The sequence below is a fragment of the Rhipicephalus sanguineus genome, chromosome 8, assembly GCF_013339695.2.
Source record: "Rhipicephalus sanguineus isolate Rsan-2018 chromosome 8, BIME_Rsan_1.4, whole genome shotgun sequence".
In the NCBI taxonomy this organism is placed as follows: Eukaryota; Metazoa; Arthropoda; class Arachnida; order Ixodida; family Ixodidae; genus Rhipicephalus; species Rhipicephalus sanguineus.
Window position 1 is genome coordinate 168,388,827 of NC_051183.1, and position 16,100 is coordinate 168,404,926.

General features: G+C 47.3%; 1 protein-coding gene across 1 annotated transcript in view; it reads left to right on the top strand.

Moving 5' to 3' along the window:
- Positions 1 to 1,087: 1,087 nt before the first annotated feature.
- LOC119402470 (probable cytochrome P450 301a1, mitochondrial) overlaps positions 1,088 to 16,100 on the top strand; it is a 274,119-nt gene continuing 259,106 nt past the window's right edge. Inside the window, exons 1-2 of the mRNA XM_037669626.1 lie at positions 1,088 to 1,280; positions 12,260 to 12,500. Coding sequence (XP_037525554.1) covers positions 1,103 to 1,280; positions 12,260 to 12,500 — 419 coding nt within the window. The 5' untranslated portion in view covers positions 1,088 to 1,102. The remainder of the gene's footprint in view (positions 1,281 to 12,259; positions 12,501 to 16,100) is intronic.

Here is a 16,100-nt window from a genome sequence, read left to right on the forward strand (position 1 = left end):
TACATTTTATGTGAACTATAGTGTTATGTGACGAGACTGTATCTTGTATGTGTGTGTGTGTGTGTGTGTGTGTGTGTGTGTGTGTGTGTGTGTGTTTTCCCCTTTTTTATGTGAATGTTATAAATATGAACTCTGCCCAGCTAATCATTTACGTATTGTTTTTCTTTTCGTTGCTGTGACTTTAACGTATAATATATTCTGTGAAAAGGAGTAGCCGGTGCTAGACAAAGTGCCAAAATTTCCTGAACACTTTATAATTAAAAAAGAAAAAGAAAGCAGCGCTATAGCCGCCGAACACCAATACACATTGTGCAAGCTCTCGTATATCAATGTATAATAAACATACAACTACTTCTGCGAGGGCACGTTTCACTTTCGTGTTATACCGACTCCTATGACGTTGGACCCAACCATGTTTTTTTTTTCGTTTTTTATTGCGCTGTTCACCCACGGTGATGCTGATTGATGGGAAATGGTAATACTCATTTTGTTCCACTTTCTTATTTTTCTTATAACTAATACCCACAGAGACACCACGTGACGTGACGTCAACAACTAAGCATTTGAAGGCTAACACGCTAAGGTACATTACATTTGACAATGACCTGTCAAAACGTCGGTCAGCTTGTCCGATGCACTGCTTTTTATACCTGTATATTTATTAGGACGTATACCTTTGTATTACGAAAACCGCAAAAAAAAAAGTTTGATGCACTGTCATGCGCTATTCATTCTGGCGAGTAGTTTTTCTCCTTTTTTCATAGGCATGAAAACTGAAGAGGAACACATGTGATACTGTTACCAAAAAAGGTACATGCACTGTCATGCGCTGTAAATTTTAACGAGACGTTTTTAATACCTTCAGATATAAAAAAAATAAAAAAAGGGACAGATGGCTTACGAAGCATCAGTATTAAATGCGCAAAGAAGAGCTGCCATTTTTGGCCACAGGTATACAACCTGCACTTAAACAGACGTCACAATATAACCGCGAACTCGTAGGTGACACGGCGCAGAGAAAGCAAGCACGCCAGTAAGCGACACCTGGCAACGCTGAATTCTTGTTCAGAGCGCCTGCCGCGTCGCAGAGGAGCGCTAATAGATGCAGCGCTCTCTAAATATACGTTCTGGAGCGCTTCTAAGACTTCGCTATTTAGAGTCCGTACAGAGACTGCGTCATGCCACATGCACTCAGAATTCACCGATGCCGTTCTCAGAAATACCGAAGATTCCGTCGCTGTCGTTCATTGGAAGTGCATGGATGTACTTGCCTCTGATCGGTGAGTTCCGCATAAGTTTTATCTCTTTTATAGAAATGTTGATGTAGCCGTACTTCAAAGGCATTGTGAGGAAGTCTGCCGCGGACTGCTCAGAAGGACAAAAGTGCCCAGGCAGTTTTAAGGAAGGTGCAACTTATATCGGTATCGCCTCTTGCCTGGGAATGCGCAGATAACTATTTGTGACTACCTTCTTTTCCGCCGCTGTACGATTTTTCATTTGTGAGCGGCTTTTGTGGTTTCTTGACTACTCTCTTGTGTCCGTGTTTGCACGCCGTGTTTTTTACAGAGCCCCGAAACAGCCTCTAGAAATACAAAAAATGAGCGCCTTATTCTCTTTTGGCGTTTCTCGTCTTTTTGACACACTTCGTGACGCCATAACGGTGGTTAGCATGACATCATTAGGGCACATACTCTCGATTGGTCCATATGCGCGAAATATCAGTTCTGAATTGTCTTCCACCCTGATTTTTCATGCAGTCACCCACCCCTTCTTCCTTGTCTCGCATCACTATCGAGCGCGAATAACTGATTTCGCTCCATTTTGTGCATTTCCGAATGCGCAAGCGGAGATAACAGGGTGCAGCCGACAGCGCGAAATCCTGATAGGCTCAACGCTAAGTGCCGACATCGCACGCGCGCTTTATGAAGAAATATGAATGTGGCGAGGAGATATCGCCTGTAGGAAGGGCAGTGAAAGCGAGAACAAAACCATTGGAAAAGGCGCCCGATTATTTGATTCTTCCAACGGATGAACTTTTTACAGCAAAGACGATGCAGCTCTGCAGAAAAAAGGGGCGAGCACGCTTCCACGGTTCTTGTGTATTGATTGCGGTAAACATTACGTGGAAACTCTGGACATATTGTGACCTTCACCGTCATGTTCCGTATAAAGTCCAAATCGATAACATTGCTCCGCGCATCGTATGCTGTAGTCGCGAGTAAAAGCTCGCGAGCGCTGGTGAGGAACAAGGCTGAAGCAGAGATGAAACAAACTGGCCATCTCCGTCGCACGGAGGGCGCATGCGATAACATCATCATCAGTGCGAGCACTGCGACGCCTGCCGTCGATTGCCCCTCCTCAAGAAAAGAAGCGCCTCGCCGCTCGAAGAAGCATGAAGGGACGCCGGTGTACGGGGTACTGCGTGGCTTGAGCAGCACCTGTGAACTTTGACTTTAAGGGCGCGGTCGTGAGCCCTGGCGCGCTCGCTATCTCGGCAGACGTCAGCAAACGGCCTGTATGCCCTTCTGCGCGCTGTGATCTCAACGCTTCGTTCTTGACTACTCATACGACAAACTGCACGAAAACCGCTTCTCTCCCGGTAGCGGCCGTATTCCTATACACCAGTGTTTTGTAGAGTTACGCGAGATTGGGTCAAAAAGAGTTAGCTGCTAGCCTTAGTTCGTATACCATTGCGACATGTTGCTATCGCATTCACTGCCTCGCCCTTTCGGTGAAAGATTTTTGTCAAAATTCAAGAAACAAATATATCTCCCCACCGACTTGTTTTTACAGGAAGAGCTCAACCTGCTAACCATGTAAAACTTTTTGGTGGGCTAGTTGGTGCATGTTTAACGGAAGGAATAAGACGCAAGCGAGACGAACACTAGAAGTAACATGGACGAACGCCTGCTAACCATCGACGTTCCTTTTTTAGTAAAAAAATTCCCAGAGAGTCCCTTAATGTTTAACAACTAATAATAGACAGCTACAGGCCTTATCAGTTGGCATTAAAGAACTGTACTACTCGCTACCACATGACAAACTGCTTTTAGATGTTGAAGAATGCATTGACACTTTGGGGTCGTGGGCGTTTCACACTTGCTGAGGAATCGACAATAGCAGAATATTATAGCGGTTGAACTTCTACATGAAATAGACTTTTGTCACGTGTAATGATCATAACGTTATCTAAAAGAGTTGAATTTGCATTGGATCATGTTTGGCGCCAATCCTCAGCGATAATTATTTTGCACATCACGACCGCATCATAGCCACCCGGCTAGATGAATCCGTTGTTGTTAAAGTGTGTCGATGTGTAGATGATTTCTTAGTTCTTGTTGAGTGTGCAGAAGAAAATTTTCTTCACATAGGGCACGGCATTGTAGCCTCTATCAAGAGCTACCTGCAACCGCCGCAGCTGACATGTGAGTTCCCTGTAAACAATGCACTCAGGTTTCTTGACTTGGAACTTTCCTGTTATTCATCTCACCTATGCTGGATGTGTCGGTAAGGCAATGGTAAACCACTTTTGCCTTACAGCTCGGCGCATTCGAAACAATTCAAGCGCAGTATTGCTAAGTTATGCCCGGCTAGTTCTCTGAAAAAATTACACCATCTCCCGCTAAAGGGGACCATGAGGCGATGCGAGGCCGGAGCACTTGCACGATCGCGTTCCGTTGGCGTTCGTTGGGCATGCTACCGAGCTCGCGTCGTGGAACGCGAAGAACACTACGTGCGTCGTGTCTTCTTTCATGCCTGGCTGTTAATTCTCACAGGGCGAGCGGGGAACGCGGTCGACAGGCGTGCGAGAGGGAAGCAGCGTAGGAGAGGAGAGAGAGGGGGAGGGGACGCGCATGCGCTGGCGCTCATCGCGGCGTTGCGCAGGAGAGAATTTCGGCATGTCGAGCCCGCATTTCAGAGGAGTCAACCGACAGAGGGTGAGCGGGGAACGCGGTCGACAGGCGCGCGAGAGGGGAGCAGCGTAGGAGAGGATAGAAAGGGGGAGGGGACGCGCATGCGCTGGCGCTCATCGCGGAGCTGCGCAGGAGAGAATTACGGCATGTGGAGCCCGCATTTCAGAGGAGTCAACCGACAGAGGGTGAGCGGGGAACGCGGTCGACAGGCGCGCGAGAGGGGAGCAGCGTAGGAGAGGAGAGAAAGGGGGAGGGGACGCGCATGCGCTGGCGCTCATCGCGGAGCTGCGCAGGAGAGAATTTCGGCATGTCGAGCCCGCATTTCAGAGGAGTCAACCGAAGCAAGCGCTGGACTGAACTGAACGCGCGCAGCACTTTACTACATGAAGGAGAGGAGACTAGAGGAGGAGAGTAGCGCATGTGCCGCGAGAGCAAAAGCGACAACGCAGGAGAAGCGCAAGCAGGTGCTGGTAGAGAAGTGGAGAGAGTAACGCGCAGCTGTTGGAGAGAGGGAAGGAGGAGAGTTGCGCATACGTAGTGTGAGTGCGGACTACCATGCCGCGGGACATACCCCCCAGCAAGAGATGCCTTCGCATCTAAAAGTCCTGCTCTGCCGCCTTGCAGCGCAGTTTTGACGCGCAAGTAGGCCGGCTCGAAAACACTGGGTACCCTAAGCAACTGCTGTCTGTTGTCACCGAAAGGCTGCTGAACCAGAATCGGGAAGAAGACGATAGCAAAGAGCAAAGAAGCGCCTTGTTGTGTTGCCATATGTACACAATGTGTCCCATATGCTGAAGAAGATAGGAGAGCGCGCCAACTTGCAGGTGGCTTCTCGGCGAAAAGCTTCAGAAGTTGTGCCAAATGGTGAACGCTCAGCCCTCACGTATTCCTACGTGTCCCGCGAAGCCCAGGACACGTTTCATCTCCTGCGCAGTGGGGGTTGATTATTCATTTCCACTGACGTGTGGAAGAAGTTATATTCATCAAACGCGCAGATGCCTAAATGACCGGTTGAGCCAGCCTCACAATAATGTACTTAAGAGAGTTCAGGGGCGCACCGACACTCATTGTCGTGACTGTGGGTGCACACGTTTCAATCAGAGCAGAGTAGTGGCGAGGCATAGGGTTCACCTAACTCGCGAAGTTATCGAAACTGAGTTGATAAATAGGCTGGGTGAAAAGCGTGTTTGCGCGCCCTCTATTGCGCTTTCACATCAAGAATTTGATTACTTAGCTGGGCTTTAGGGCATAAGGGGTTGTACGCTCGAAGTGGAAACGTGGCATTGATGCGAGCACCTTTTCTTTTCGCTTCTCGCACCCTCTCCCTTGTCTTGTATATATGCACATCTTATCGAAATAAAACTAGTTGGAAGTCAGCGCTCCGTCTATTTGCCCCGCCCCTTTCTAAACTTCTATGCGGTGTTAACATTTTATAGGTGGACCTCAGTCACATTTGAGCTCGCTCATCGTTGCGAAATGCTGCAGAGTACCTGCAATGCAGAGCATGCGTGCCGGAGCAATGGCCTCTACGCTACAGGCTGGGATGACTAGAGGCGCTCACACAAACTTTCCTTCCTCCTGGGACACGCGCTTGCTTGTCTCCCTCTTTCCTCCGTCCAGGGACGCTCACCTCAATCATACCTGCACTTTCTCCCCACCCTCTGCTATACACGCGTGCGATGATGTCGCGCTCTTGGGCACCCTTTCACCTGATCCGACAGGACGCCCGATGCGGGGCTGAATAGAATCTTGTTAAACTTCGACTTCATACCGCCGACCACAACAAGGTTGAAGAACATACACAGGATGACCGCGAACTAAGTGTCGCAGCTGTACCTTATTTCTGTGTGAGCAGCGCCCTCCTTTGGCAAAAGTGGCCGCTGCAGTGAGCGAAGTGGCCTTCGTGCTCTCAACGCAACTTGCGGTGAGAGCAGGAGAAGTACAAACCGCCGCCATCACGAAATAAGAGCGCACACGAGCGACTACGCCCTGTAGAGGCGCGCGCTATCGCAACGCGTGGGGGACGACCTTTAATGCACGCTCTTCAGCCCTTCGCGCCATCTCGCAAGTGATAACGAAAACACACTTATGTACGACCGATCTCTGAATATCGCCACCAGCAAATGGTGTGTATAAGTAGCTCGCCGTTATAGCATGACGAAGGACGTGTCGTCTGTGGCCTAATCGTGTCGCGCCGCGCGCTGCGGAGCGAGGGGTCGTAATTTCGACTCCCGGTGACGGACCTTTTTCTTGTAGCTTGTTTTCTTTGCCATCTGTTAGTATTTATACTTTGCAATGTCATATCCGTGACGGAAATACGACAGTGGAGCCGTGGTGGACCCCGGCACAAATCGTGTTATAAATCAAATAACGCTCTACTACTTTAACGTGGACGCCGCACAAGTGAGTGGATTCTACACACTTGTGCACTGCCCGTAGAGTGCTTTGAAGATACTATGGTCTTGCGTAACTCTACAAGAGTCTCGTAGACGCATGATCTCTTGATCCGGCGTGCATCCGCTCGGTCATCGAGCGCACCCACCATAGAATGGAAAACTGAGCTAGTTGGTAGGGTTCATACTTAAGACGGTGCAAAGCTCGCAAAAAGGGACGACGCATGAAATCCTGCACAAGCGTTCTTGAGAAAGGTCCCAAGTTCGCCACGGAGCCACGGCTTTCTCCCGTGGACTAAGTGCTTCACTCGCGAGGCGTTTCAGAAAGAGTGCCGAGGACCTTCGAACTCGCTGGGTGATCGAGTGTGTGACGTCGTAAAGCGAACTAACGGCACGACACGTCAGTAAATCTGCCCCCTGTTGTCAGATTTCTCGTAAACGAAGGACTATAAGATTGACGATGGCAGATAAGGAAGGTTTCATTGTGATATTTTCAGAGGCTTTGTACAAGCGTAAAACGGAACAATCCATTGGAAAGAACTTTGTGCCTTCCACATATAACGTCTGGCGTTTAACGTCCCAAAACCACGATATGATTATGACAGACGCGGTAGTTGAGGGCTCCGGAAATTTCGACCACCTGGGGTTTTAACGTGTACCTAAATGTAAGTACACGAGCCTCAAACATTTTAGCCTCCATCGAAAATGCTGTGCCTTCCACAGAAAAAATGTCGAAAGTGATTTGGCGTGTTAACGCGCTTGGGAGCTAACACCTGCAAGCCTAATTTGCACCAAAAACCCACAAGCCAGAAATTTCTTTCAGGGCGATCGTTACTGAAAATGCTACGTGGCAACATGTGTCAGGCTTCCTCCAGGCGCAGCTAGCCTCCTTGCACATCGATGACCCCTATCGAGTAACAAGTTCCTTAGTAATGACATTTCTTACGCTTACATAACCCAGGGAACTGCCAAGCCATCAGCGTTGACGTTGAAGACCTCTTTTACTCGCTTGCACACGATGAACGTATGAAGAGCGTTAAAATGTACACTTGTTTCTTCAATGATGAGTATGCATTTTATGAGAGATGTACAATTTCAGCAGAGACGTGTCTAGAACTCTTCTCCGTTTACCTTAAATCTACCTTTGTTCAACATGAGGGTAGCCTGTACGTACAAGAAGTGGCGTTTGTATAGGGTCCATAGTCGCCCCAGAGCGCTTAGCAGCTATGGCATGTCATGTGTACCGGTATGTTGACAATTTTTCGGTCTTCTTTAATAGACAAGATCACACGAGACACAGCATAGATCTTCTCAATTTGTTCAAGGAATGCGTTCTCGGGCTTTGATTGACTGTTGAACTGATGAAAGAAAACGCTATCCAGTTTCTAAACCTGAAAATAGAATTTCAGCCCAATGACGTGTGTTGGCGGTACTTGCCAAGAACTATAAAACCTTTCCTTGATTTCAGCTTCAGTCATTCTAAGCTTATCAAACAGTGGATAGCGCTCTCCTGTATCCGCTCGGCCTTAGAAAGAACATGCACGCACGGTCTCCGCCATAGTTTTGACGAACAAGTGGATAGATTAAGCAGAGCAGGATTGCCGGACGTCGCAATCACAAAGGCGTGCGAAAAATTGACCAAGTCTACAAAGTCAGTGCAGCAAGAGACAGCGCGAACTGAAAGCAGCCGCAAGCAAAAAAAGATGCGTTATTTTACCCTACGCACACAAGCTTTCACATGGCCTCAAAAACATTGCTAAGCGCTACGGAGCGGACATCGTCTTTTCCTCCCCAAACAAACTGCCCGGCATGTGCACCCGTGTGAACAAGAACACACAATCTAGTGTGTCAAAAGAATCAACAAACGGATGCAGTATTATACACAAGTCTACGTTCGTTGATTGTGGCGTAGGAATCGTACGGTAGAATAGCGCAAATACCAAGACGAGAGAAGATGGGAGACGGAGACGGTGACGGAGAAGATGGGAGATGGGAGAAGATGGAAGATGCTCTCAAGATTAAAAGAGAAGGTTGCGCGAGAAATTGAGGAGGCTTTCTTCATTAACAGATCGGGCGAGACATGCGTAGCGAGGCCATCTATCACGTTGCATGCCACAGAGGTAGATTACTTGAACGCCTGCCACTAATCGAGTTTATTGTTTGCTAAGGTGACTCATGGCAAAAAAATTCTACCGTAAGAATGAACCAACTCGCCCAACAAGTCACCTTACTGTAGGAATCGTGTATCACATCCCGTTGTCATGCGGTAGATCATACACAGGGCAGAGTGGAAGGAATGTTCGATTGGGCGACCATAAGCGATCATCAACAGAAGCAGGGTCTTCCCACCTAGCTGACCATTGTCGTGAATGCGGGTATACGCCTCATTTTACGGACACGATGGTACTTTCCCCGCACAAAAAACAGCTCGCCCGAGAAATTATCGAGGCCTTCCACATCACAAAAGCGAATAAAAGGTGCGTGAGCCAGCCATCTATTAGCCTGTGGGATAAGGAATACGAGTATTTGATCAGCACGCGCGATAATTTCACATGGAAGTCGTTGTACGCATGTCTAGTTAAAGGGCAAAAGCCAGAAATGTTCTTTTCGTTTGTCGCACCCGTCACATGGTCTGATGGCTTTCCTAGTTTATGTTTCTATGTGTTTCTGAATAAAAATTCAGTTTAGTGCCAGCGCATGGTATGTGCACTTCTTTCGTCCGTCGTCTTTTTTTTCTTGAGCGCTGCACAATCTTAGGTATGAATACACCCACCATAGTCTTGCGGGCAGTAAAGTTGTTGGATGCGTAACACACACCTTTCTTTGCCATCTAGCTTTAAGGCAGGTTTTCCGGGATGTCGTTACAGCGTCTGATGGGCTCTCAAGATGCACACCACACGTGCCTTTCATCGCGCGGAGAAATTGCGATTGTCTACTAAGGTCTTTGTTAAAGTTCTCAACTATTACTAAGTTTTCTTCCGGGTAACTCGGCGGCCAGACACTGCGCTGATATTCCAAAAGGGCTTCCCGCTGTTGAGAGGTCTTCGATTATTATAAATAAGAAGTGACATACTTAAACAGTTATCTTTCACGTAGGAGCCCACGTGCCTGATCATGCGCAGGTAGGTTTTGTCCACTATCTTTTCCGCCGTAGTGCGCCTTTCCAGCTAATAGTCGGCGTTTGTGTTTTACTGTTTCTACTTTTGTGTCCGTGTCGGCACACCTTACCTTTTTGGTGGTGAATTCTTAAACTTGCTCAGTTTTCTGTTGTTTTAAACACAATTCATAACTTAGTAAGACGGGTGCCCGGGAATGCAAAATTTACATAGATTCTTTCCTTTCTTCTGGCAACAATACACTAGTATGCTCATTCGATAACAATTTCCATCGCTTCTGAAAGCAGCTTGCACTAAAAGGTATAATTACGGTAATGTTTACTCCTTCACACAATCTTTGTGATCATATGAAGGAGTCAACATGGCGGAAAGAAAACAGCGCAAAAGATGGAGCACAAGAGAAAAGGAACCACAAACAGCAGCGCTGACTTACAACAATTCTTTAATCGTCAACGCCACGCAATATATTCTAGCGCAGTGCAAAACGATGGAAAGAAGGGACAATGATAAACAAAAGATAACATGAACAAGCTATCAGCATGATCAGAGTAACCCATGCACATTTTGCGTACAACCGTCAGATAGATAATTAATTTCCTTTCCTGTCAAGGCGATTGCAGGCCTTATCACGCACACGCTGCCCAGCCTAGCCATTTCCAAAGCCTCCATAATTTCTCGTGTCACATGGTCCCGATGTCGCCTGACAACCGCACAATGCTGATACTCAGGAATGCAGCCACAGTCGCGGCAGTGAATACCAAGGTGGCCAGATACACTCACAGAAATGCTGTAAGCGTGTTCATTCAGACGCTCATGGAGACACCGGCCAGTTTGGCCGATGTACCGCTTGCCACAAGACAGTGGTAGTGAATATACCACGCCTTCAGTGCATGGAACAAACTTATTCCGATGCTTGGTTCTGCAAGCGCGGTTTTCCCGAACATTAGGGTTGACAGCCCTGCACAAGCTGGCCAACTTCTCAGGGGCAGAGAATACCACATCAACCTGGCATCTGCTGGCTATTCTCTTCAGGTTATGGGCCACACCGTGGACGTAAGGAATGACAACAAAATTTCTTTTGTCTGGTCTATTGCCACGAGTTTGAGCAAGCGTCCCTGGGCTCTTTTTTATTTCCTTCAGCAGACATTCAGCAACGGCTGTCATTACGTAAGAAGGGAATCCAGCGTTGGTGAGGCGTTCAGCCTGCATATTAAAGCTGGCCTGAATCTTGTGGTAGCAGGAATTTCACAGAGCGTGCGAGAAGTAAGGCCTCGCTATTGCCCTTTTTACAACTTTAGAGTGAGCAGACTCGAAAGAGAGCAAAGGCTTACTAGCTCGAGGTCCATATGCCCAACAAATATGGTTAGAAAAGAGGGTTAAGCTTAAATCTAAGAAGCGAATCCATCAGGAACTTCATGGGTTAAAACAAGCGGCGACAGACACTCTGAAAAACGCCTAAAATATTATTCAAAGAAGCATCCACAGCCAAGCTACCAACTTCAAGCAAAACAAGGAAATTGTCAACGTAACAGAAGACTTTTGCACAACAGTCAATCCTTTTAGGCGTTCATGGATAGTGTGGTCAAGACTAGCCAAAAATAAATCACTCAGAACAGATGCCAAACAGGAGCCAATGCATTCTTTATAAATAAATATGACTATCCCAAGCTGCAAAAGTTGACCTAAGGTACATGTCAAGCAGTTCCATGATACCCTCTACAGAAATGCCTGTCATGTTCTCATAGACAAGTACACCAAAGCTGTCAATGCAATCACGGATGCACCCAAGAAGCTGATTATGTGGTAAAGAATAATAAAGATCCTTCATATCCACTGATCATACCTGGTAGATAGCAAAGTGATTACCTTTCAAGAACCGAATAACATCATCTGAACTCTCGGCAACGAAAGGATCCTCAATGGCTACCACCTTTTATTTACTCTCAAGAAATTGTGCTAACGATTTTTGCCACGTGTAAGCCTCGGAAACTATTGCGCGTAAATGTCGACTTTCTGCGTCTTCCACTATTCCAAACTGAGCTTATTGCCGGGCCGCCTTGTATCTAGCCACCTTGGTATTCACTGCCGCGACTGTGGCTGCATTCCGGAGTATCAACATTGTGCGGTTGTCGAGCAACATCGAGACCAGGTGACACGAGAAATTGTGGAGCATTTGGAAATGGCTAGGCTGGGCAGTGTGTGCGTGAGCAGGCCTTCAGTTGCCTTGACAGGAAAGGAAATTGATTATCCATCTGATGGTTGTACGCAAAATGTGTATGGGTTACTGTGATGATGCTGATTGTTCATGTTATCTTTTGTTTATCTGTTTATCATTGTCCCTTCCATCCATCATTTTGCACTGCGCTAGCATATATTGCGTGGCGTTGACGATTAATTCTTGTAAGTCAGCGCTGCTGTTTGTGGTTCCTTTTCTCTTGTGGTCCGTCTTTTGCGCTTTCTTTCCGCTATGTCGTACCAACACGCCCAAGCAACCATATTGGAGTTAACGTGGCCACTTCTACATTGCACGATTGAGTTGCCTGGGACTTTCTACCACTCTGTAAACGAGCACTGCTGCAACAAGCAGTCAAACACTAGAGCTGCTTTTGTCAGGCAAAAGAAGCAGCTGCAAAAAACAATGTATCATTGTTTCTATGTAATGATTCTGTTATTATGCGCTTGTTTGTTGCCCTATAGCTTCCTCGGATGCATATTACTTAAAGATAGCTTTATACCTCATAGTTATGTGGAGGTATCCTATGTTAGGTCATAGGTTCTCGCTGTTTGGACTGCCTGGTATGTATACCAAGTGGCTACATGTTCGTTATCATTGCAGGTAGGTACAACATCCGCGATGGTAGCCGTGCTGCGTGGGACATTTACCAAAGGTATGGGCCAATTGTGGCGCAGCACCTGCCTGGACGGAGGGTCATCGTGCGTCTGTTCAGCGCAAATGACATTCGGACACTGTACCAAGAGGAAGGAAAGACACCACACCATGTTGGATCACTGGCCCTCAAACTCTATCATCAAAGCCGAAAGCCCAAATTCTTCGCTAATGACGGGCTACTGCACTCGTGAGCCTTCTTTACGCAGATGCCACATTATTCTCAACAGGACACCTGTCTACCGATGTAACTGCGAGCTCTTTTGTGTTATACATAGGCGCCCAGAAAGCATGATCAACACCAAGGGAAAACGTCACCTGTTACAGCATGTACACATTTAGCTTCGGCCTCAATAGTAGTCTGCGGCCTCGAACAAACATTGACGCAAGAGGTACAATTATATCATACGCGCTCTTGGGAATGCGAGCAGGAATGTCTAATGGAAAAGTGGTAGGAAATATAAAGAAGGTTCTTGGACTTCTTCGCTTCCGTGCGTCAGGAAAAGAGGGTGAGCGTAATGAAGGATAGCAGAAAAGACGCGTTAAAGAAAAATATTGCAAGACCAGAAAACAGAAAAGCGGCACAAGAAATGAACTAAAATTGATTCACTAATTTTTATTTGAAATCGCCACTTTCTTTCATTTCACCATCACAGGTTTATTAGCACAAAAAAATGAAGGTCAAAGCATCATTTTCACATTTTTGTCAATATATGTCCACATGAACGTCGCGGCTTTCTAAGTAAACCATATTGGGTAAAACAATTGTTGAAAATTTGCATCTTAAGTCATTCGACGTCTCAGTCAGCAACGTACTTCATATTAACCAATTAAACGTTACGAAGACCCTGGTGTACGCCGTCAAAATTTATGACGTCGCAGCGAGCTGGTGCGGGAACTTGAGCTGGCGCCACTACCAGCATTTTCTTTTCGCGCATTTTCTCGCTTACAGCGCGTCTTGTCGCAGCAAGAGTTGTGCTTTAGGTATTGTGAAAGGGCAATTCACTAAGACGACGAGATTTTCTATGTCTTCTTGAAGCCCTGGCACTGTGGTCGTCTTAGTGCCTCTATCCGCCAGACTCCTGCGTTGTTGCGCTTTATCAACGAATTTAGGTACCGAAAGCATAGTGCGGTTGTGAGGTATACCATACCGGGGAACACTTCAATAATTTCTCTCAACGTGATTTGTGTTGACAGCGCTAGTCTTGTTTCATCTGTGTCGTCCTTCTAGTTCTCGCGCTCTTTTTTATTATGATTGTGTTGACAAGCTACCGTATTGAGTCGACAGTCAGAAACTGCCAAGCTTAGCGCCAACTCGCGCATCGAATTGATTGCCACGTGAGTCCTTTCGTTTATCAATATTTTAATTGAAAAGTAAAAACGAACTCGTGCAAATTTATTTAGGGCAATAATGCACGAACGTAATGCATTATCGCTTTTATTTTGAACGGGGTCTTCCACGTTATTTTATGTGGATAGCAGGCTAGCCACGTTTCTTATGTAAGTGATAACGCACTGTTTGCCCCTTTCTTTTCACCACATATAGCAATCACGTTGATAAGCCCTCTCCCACAGCATTGCTTTTTGTACGGGTAAACCTTTCTTGGTAGAGTCGTGGCAGAGTTAGTGACTTGAGATTGTGCGTGACATTCCGCGCTTCCAAATTGCGTTGAAGTATCCATGAAACATGCCGTCGTTGCGACATTAATGCTGTTGCCGCGCTATTTTCGTGCAGTCTACTGCAGCTATACACAAATGATCCCCTTAACATAATGTTGCTCTGTGAAAAAACAAAAAACAAAAAAACTAAGCATCGTTGGATAGCGATCCACAAGCAAGACAGCGTTTAGTGACGTAATTCCTAACATTGCCGCAGCTTTCCCTGTGATTTCACAGTGAATGAAAGAGCAGAGACGGGTGGGACAAAATGTGGAAAGTCACATGGATAGATCGAGCAACAAAGGAGGGAGAGCTCAGGTAATGTAAGTGGAGGATGGGGAAGGCATTGTATCGTCAAACCTCAGGATACACAACAATAATAGTTGTTGGGGTTTAACGTCCCAAAACCGCGATATGATTATGAGAGACGCCGTAGTTGAGGGCTCCGGAAATTTTTACCACGTGGGGTTCTTTAACGTGGACCTAAACCTAAGTACACGGGCCTCAACCATTTTCGCCTCCACCGTAGATGCGGCCGCCACGGCCGGGATTCGATCCCGCAACCTGCGGGCATGTTGAAGGATAAGCGCGCTGTGCATGTGCACGTGTGGAGCGTACGTATCAACGTGGGGCGGATGAAAGGAACGGCAATGCATGCCGACTTATTTTCATCTGCCGTATTGCTCAAACTGACGCTTGCTGCAGAAAAGAGTTCGTCAAAACTGGCTGATGCTTTGCAGGGTGTTAATGGCCGCCGAAGCTTGCTATCATGCCATTTATTCATGGCGTGTCACATCGTTTAAGAAAGATAGGGCAGAAGGCCAATGTAAAAGTGGTCTTTTCTGCTCCTGATAAACTTCAAAAACTGTGCAGAATGACGAACCCCAGTTCGCCTCATAATACAGGTTGCAAGAAGAAACATAAAGAGAAGTTCATCGATTGTGCAGAATCTGTCGTGTACTATCGGCGTCAATTGAAACGCGAACAGCGGAGCGCGTGGCCCAAGCATTAGCAAAGGTTTAGTGCGCGCCGTCCAGTCACTGCCAGGTGCGCACATCCGGTTTGGCAGCACTGTGCGTTCCCTTTATGGTGCGATTTTTCGCTTCTGTTCTAGTTCTGATATGGTGATAAAGGCGGCCGGCGTGGGCGTGCCTGGCACTTTTGGCTGTCTCAGTTTTTTGTTGGTTATATCTTTTATTTGTTCCTTTCAATTATCAGAACTAGAACAGAAGCAAAAAATTACAGCATATCCACGGGTGAATGATGAAGAGCTTGGGCGAAGCTCCTGAAGCAATCATGGTTACACCATGAAATGTTCAGTGGTTTAGCCCACCACTAATCAAAGCGATACGCCACTTTGATTACTGCTGCGCTCGCTTGGCGGCAGGATCCCGAGGTGCGCTCTCGAGCTCGCACCTCGGGATCCTGCCGACGAGCACGAGACGCAGCGGCCTTCGGCACCCGGCGCTCCTCGTCGTCCATGGTCCGCCAAGCAGCACGATCCGGCAAGCGCACTCCTCCACGTACGGCGACGATCAAGGAGAATGAGAGATAACGGGCACAGCAGCCAATCTGAGAGCAGCGGCACCTATAACTCCATCTAGCGTGCATTTACCCAACCGCCATATTGCACACATCTCTATGGGACAGCGCCATCTAGTATATCATCACCCAACCGCAGTTTGCATGCATCTCTATGGGACAGCGCCATCTATTGAATGATACGGGAGACGCGACGGCGGGGGAACGCCGGACGGAGCGACGACCGACGAGGTGATGCTATTAGCCCCGAGAACGAACACTGGCGGCGCGGCAGTCGCGGCGATGTGACGTCACGGCAAGGACTCGCTTGCTCCGCGGCCGAGGATCGTCTTTTTCTGCGCCCGCCGCGTACCCGCTCTTTCGCGATACGGTGGTGGTTACTGCTCATTCTTGCGACGCAAATCTCCCAACGGAGATTACACTACTAGCGAAATTTTAGTAAGCTGTGGAAAGTTTGGATAATAGAGCTTATAATAGGCGAATTGCCGTCCGAACGGGAGATTCACTGGGAAAACGGTGATGCACGAGAGCAAGACATTCGTTGTTTTCACCGCGTACTCCAAGACATCGGTGCTAAATAATTTACGCT